Genomic DNA, 4,381 nt, shown 5'->3' with positions numbered 1-4,381 from the left:
ACTTTCCCCTAGAGGAAAACTAGCCATTCTTGTACGCTATCCTTGGAAGATCAACTCTAATCAAAGGTGTTGTACTTGGCGTATCAATCAACGTTGAATTCTCCCCTCTTCTTCTCTCTCCCATCAATAATGGTGCCGAAGGGTTTCAAGTAAGATGTGTTCTACATTGATGTTTTCTTGATTTCTTGTTGTTTTCATTTTCATCTCTAATCCAACATATATATATGTATCTAATTTCATCTCCTTAACCAAACCTATCTCTCTCATTCTTAATAATTCATCCTCTCTGAGTTCTCTTGCTACAGGTACATCTCTCCCCGCAGTATCCTTATTGCCTACGGGCAAGAATAGGGCTTGGGAGGGAAACTTCTCATCTCTTCACTTCTCTCATATCTACATTTCTCACATACTATCCTATATGAATAAACCCACATGATGATAATTTCTATCGCTTTCACTCTGTACGATCTATTAGAATTAACGTATGGATTAGCCGTAAAATACTCTTTCAACAACGTATAGTGTTTCTCTTTGGCCCAGAAAGGTTCAATGAAATACTTCTATCACCGGATCCCATCATACTATCTCTCATAGACTATAACTTTTCTTTTGACGTAAACGTAGTTATCTTGCTATGAACCAAGAGGATTTGTACACACAATTAATCCCAATCACTAGACAAAAAATATATATTATGGTAAGCACAAAACTACAATTCCAAAGAACAATTCGTAGCCTATTTGGCCAGCCAAAATTGAATAGCATTAACTCATCTGTTAACCCTTCCATATTACCCATGATACGATATGACCATAGCCTTGATGCTTTCATATTTGTGTTATTTTGACATTTTCTTTTGTGTTCTTTCTTTGTGCGTGTGAGTGCAAGAGAGAATGGGTGGGCTTCTTTGATTGTACTTCTTTCCAAACCTTAGTCTTCATGGCATCTATGGTTTAACTCCTTCATATAGTTTTTGTCGAGTTCTCTCACAAACTCTCACAGCCATAAGCTCGGTGCTTTCCTGGCAAGACCGCAAATTTCTCGACAACGTGCTATATAGCACAACCCAAAGAAGATGGCAAAGGCCTATTATGCAAAAAACGCACTAAAAAAATTATGTACCTAAGGACAAAGTTGTTTGTGCATTACTGTTTGTAGAGGAAAATGGAGGACGAGATGAGCACGAATGGGAAATCTGAGTAGACCAAGCTCTTCGACCTATCTTGAAGTACTTGTTGACAGTCACCAAAGCTCACCAAAATGTGAGAAGTGAGCAGGCATGTGCTAGCGATCCTGGCGACTAACCCCGGGACGATGCAACCTGCTCTGATACCAATTGTTGGAAATAGGGTTGCAAGGAAACACACACATCTTGGAGAAGACAGAGGAAGCTCAAGGCACACAATAGAGAGTAATATTACTTAGTGTGCAATGGAAAGATAAGTTATCCCTAGAGTGATGGACATATATACAATGCACGAGGAAAAAAACATCCTAGCGAGGGGAAAAATGCCCCGAAGGTCCGAAGTGTGTTTTAACACATCCCTACCATAAAATGTTCCTGCATTGAGAGAGACAAAGTTGGCACACCCCATGTGCGTTTCAAAACGCACATGGGAAAAAAAAAGACATCGATCTGACCTGCAATTTAGAATGCTCCAAAAAGGCAAGGGAGGGAAAATACTGATAATTCTCCTCCTCTCCAATCCTCTCCATGCTATCTCCATGCTAGTGCCTCCCAAGATCATCAAGGACGTCGCTCTAATATGCGCACGCGTGCGCACACACACACACACATAGAACCAACGAGCTGGGCAATGAATTAGTGATGATACAATGGGGACTTGGGTTCTCCTTATATACTAGCTTTGGGGTCGTTAAGAACCTACCGCCTTCAACGAATTGCTCAACCCAAGACTTTGACAAATAAGTAAATTAAATACCTGAAGTCACATTGGGCCATTCACTTGAGATGTCATAACTTTAACATTGTGGTGATTCATGGGTTAGTGACAAGGTGTAGGCTTTGTTTGCTTTGAAGGGGACCCATATTAGTTGCATTTCCGTGGAAGTTTCCTTGTGCTTGCAAGGACTTAAAGCTTTGAGGCAACTCATCTTGTGGATCTATATTTATGATGTAGTTGACTTGTTAGTACCGAGACTAGGCCTGCATCTTGAATACCAGCCAATGGGACCAACACTTGGCTCTTCTTCCTCTCGACAATGCTTTGTAAGGTGCATACATTGGCCGATAGATTGAATTTCTTATTGGTGTCTATGGCATGATCTTTGACTTTGTAGAAGAGGACGAGCTTATTTTTATGGTACTAGATTTGATTGTAAAGAAGTGTGTGAAAGTTTTCATTAAAGCCATTGTTCTTGTTTCTACAAGGGTCTCTTTTTGCGTGGAAACTACTGGTGCATGTGTTTTTTCTTTTACTTCCCTTTTTTCCTTGGTGGATAGATCTCTTCATAAATGTTGCTTGAGATAATTCTTGAAGGATTAGCTAGCTATTGGACTTCCACCTACATTGGAGGATCGATTCCCTTGCCCATTTTGGGTGGATCATTAATTAATGTTAATGTGAAATTACTAACAGCGTTCCAGTAAGGGCAAACATGAAAATGGAAACTAATATTAATTAAAGAGACATTTCTATACATGGGCATTGGATTCATGAGATGTGCATGAATCTCTTTCCAACAGCAATCAACAAATAAATAAATAGGTCTTCCTACTGAAGAGACAAACACCAAAATGGGCATACTTCATATCTCTACATTGTCATATGCCTCCTCTTTCTTCTGGCTGTATTTCTCTTTCATTTCCTTGTGCAGACGTGAAGCTTCAGATGCCGCCGTCTTTGCTGCCTCTGCCTGCGCATCCGCAATACTCTCCTCTTGCACTCTGGATAGCCTTCTGCTTCCTCGTCGAGTTGCACGAGGATTGCCCTCAAGATCTTCATAGTAGTCCACTGGCTCACAGTAGTGCATGATGCAAGACATAGCCAGCACCACAACCTGCACACAGAAGATCCATAGAAGCAGGGCAGCATCCACCTTGAGTAGAATTCTTCCGTCGTAGTCACTTCTATTCGATTTGAACTTGTCGAGCACCGCACTAGGGCGGGTAATCAACAGGAGAAAGACTGAGCATTGCACACACGTTGATGTGATGAGCAGGAACATGTTTACTGAATGGCAGGTGCCTCTGGAGCTTGTTGCAATAAGTCCGACAATGGCAGATGTGATGGAGAGGAAGGAGAATGAGAGGAAGCCCCATCCCCATGCGGTCGGTACGAGCCGTAGCGCAAGCATGCAGATGATGGTGATGATGCTTGCAAGGATGACTGTGTAGTTGAGCCATCGTAGGAATCTGTGAATAATGTTGGATGTGCAACCCCGTTTCCGTGCCCGCATCACACCTTCAGTCTCTGCCCCCATGTGATAGAACGTTGGAAAACAGAGAAAGCAGAGAGATTTTCCTGTTTTCAGACATTGCAAATCAGAGACAAGTAAGTAAGCATAAGCACAAGCATAAACCAGAGGAGCTTAAGACAAAACCTAAATGCCGTCACCAAGAAAGCAAGCTCTGCTCATGAAGAAGGCAAGAATACCAGCTGCACAGCCGATTAGTGGAAGACCCAAAATGTGGAAATCATCGCTGCTCACGCAGAAAGCAAAAAGAGCAGCACCATATCCGATTGGAGAAGTCCCAAAATTTGGAAAATCACAACGAAAGGAAGCTATCATGCAAAGAGCAGAACACCAGCAGCATAGCCGATTGGGGACATGGTATTCATGAAAAATGCAAGCTCTGCGCATGCAGAGAGCAAAAAAAGCAGCGCCATAGACGATTGGAGAAGATTTGGCGCCGATCTTTCGGCTTTCTGCATGAGCAGAGCTTGCTTTTTCCATGATTTCCACAAATGGGTCCACCTGTGGAAATCATGGAAAAGGAAAACCTCGCTCACGCAGAAAGCAAGAAGAGCAGAGCCATAGCTGATTGGAGAAGACCCAAATGAGGAAGCTCTGCTCCAGCGGAAAGCAGAAAGTGCAGCTCCATCACTTCAACGCACATATCCAACACATATATCCAGAGAGAGCGAAGATTTAGCGCAGATATTCTCACCTTAGCTGATGTTGTAGACGATGCAGGAATTGGAGGCGAAGAGATAAACGAGCGTGTTTTTGTAAGGTCTCTTCGCGTTCTATAGATATGCAGGCACAACAAAATTTGACCGTTTTCTTCCTCTTTCTCAACGGCTACCTTAAAGTGGGGATTTTTAAGAGGGGGGGTTTCACGTTCGCGATCAACCCCCACCTAGTGTTCGTGCGAAACTCTGACACCCCCGCAATTGACTGACTAAAGCGGGTGATG

The 4,381-nt window shown here is 42.7% G+C and overlaps 1 protein-coding gene across 1 annotated transcript; it reads right to left on the bottom strand.

Annotated features, from left to right (window-relative positions):
- Window positions 1-2,615: 2,615 nt before the first annotated feature.
- LOC147449599 (uncharacterized) lies at window positions 2,616-4,126 on the bottom strand. Its single transcript, XM_086522648.1, has 2 exons — window positions 3,618-4,126; window positions 2,616-3,485 (listed from the first exon to the last, which is right to left on the bottom strand). Exons 1-2 carry the CDS (start codon window positions 3,916-3,918, stop codon window positions 2,770-2,772), a joined length of 1,017 nt encoding a protein of 338 aa, XP_086378774.1. The 5' UTR covers window positions 3,919-4,126; the 3' UTR covers window positions 2,616-2,769.
- Between the last annotated feature and the right edge of the window lie 255 nt (window positions 4,127-4,381).

The sequence above is a fragment of the Adiantum capillus-veneris genome, chromosome 10, assembly GCF_014529385.1.
Source record: "Adiantum capillus-veneris isolate H3 chromosome 10, ASM1452938v2, whole genome shotgun sequence".
Classification (NCBI taxonomy): domain Eukaryota; kingdom Viridiplantae; phylum Streptophyta; class Polypodiopsida; order Polypodiales; family Pteridaceae; genus Adiantum; species Adiantum capillus-veneris.
The sequence above is the reverse complement of the archived record's forward strand: the minus strand, read 5'-3'. Positions and strand labels throughout refer to the sequence as shown.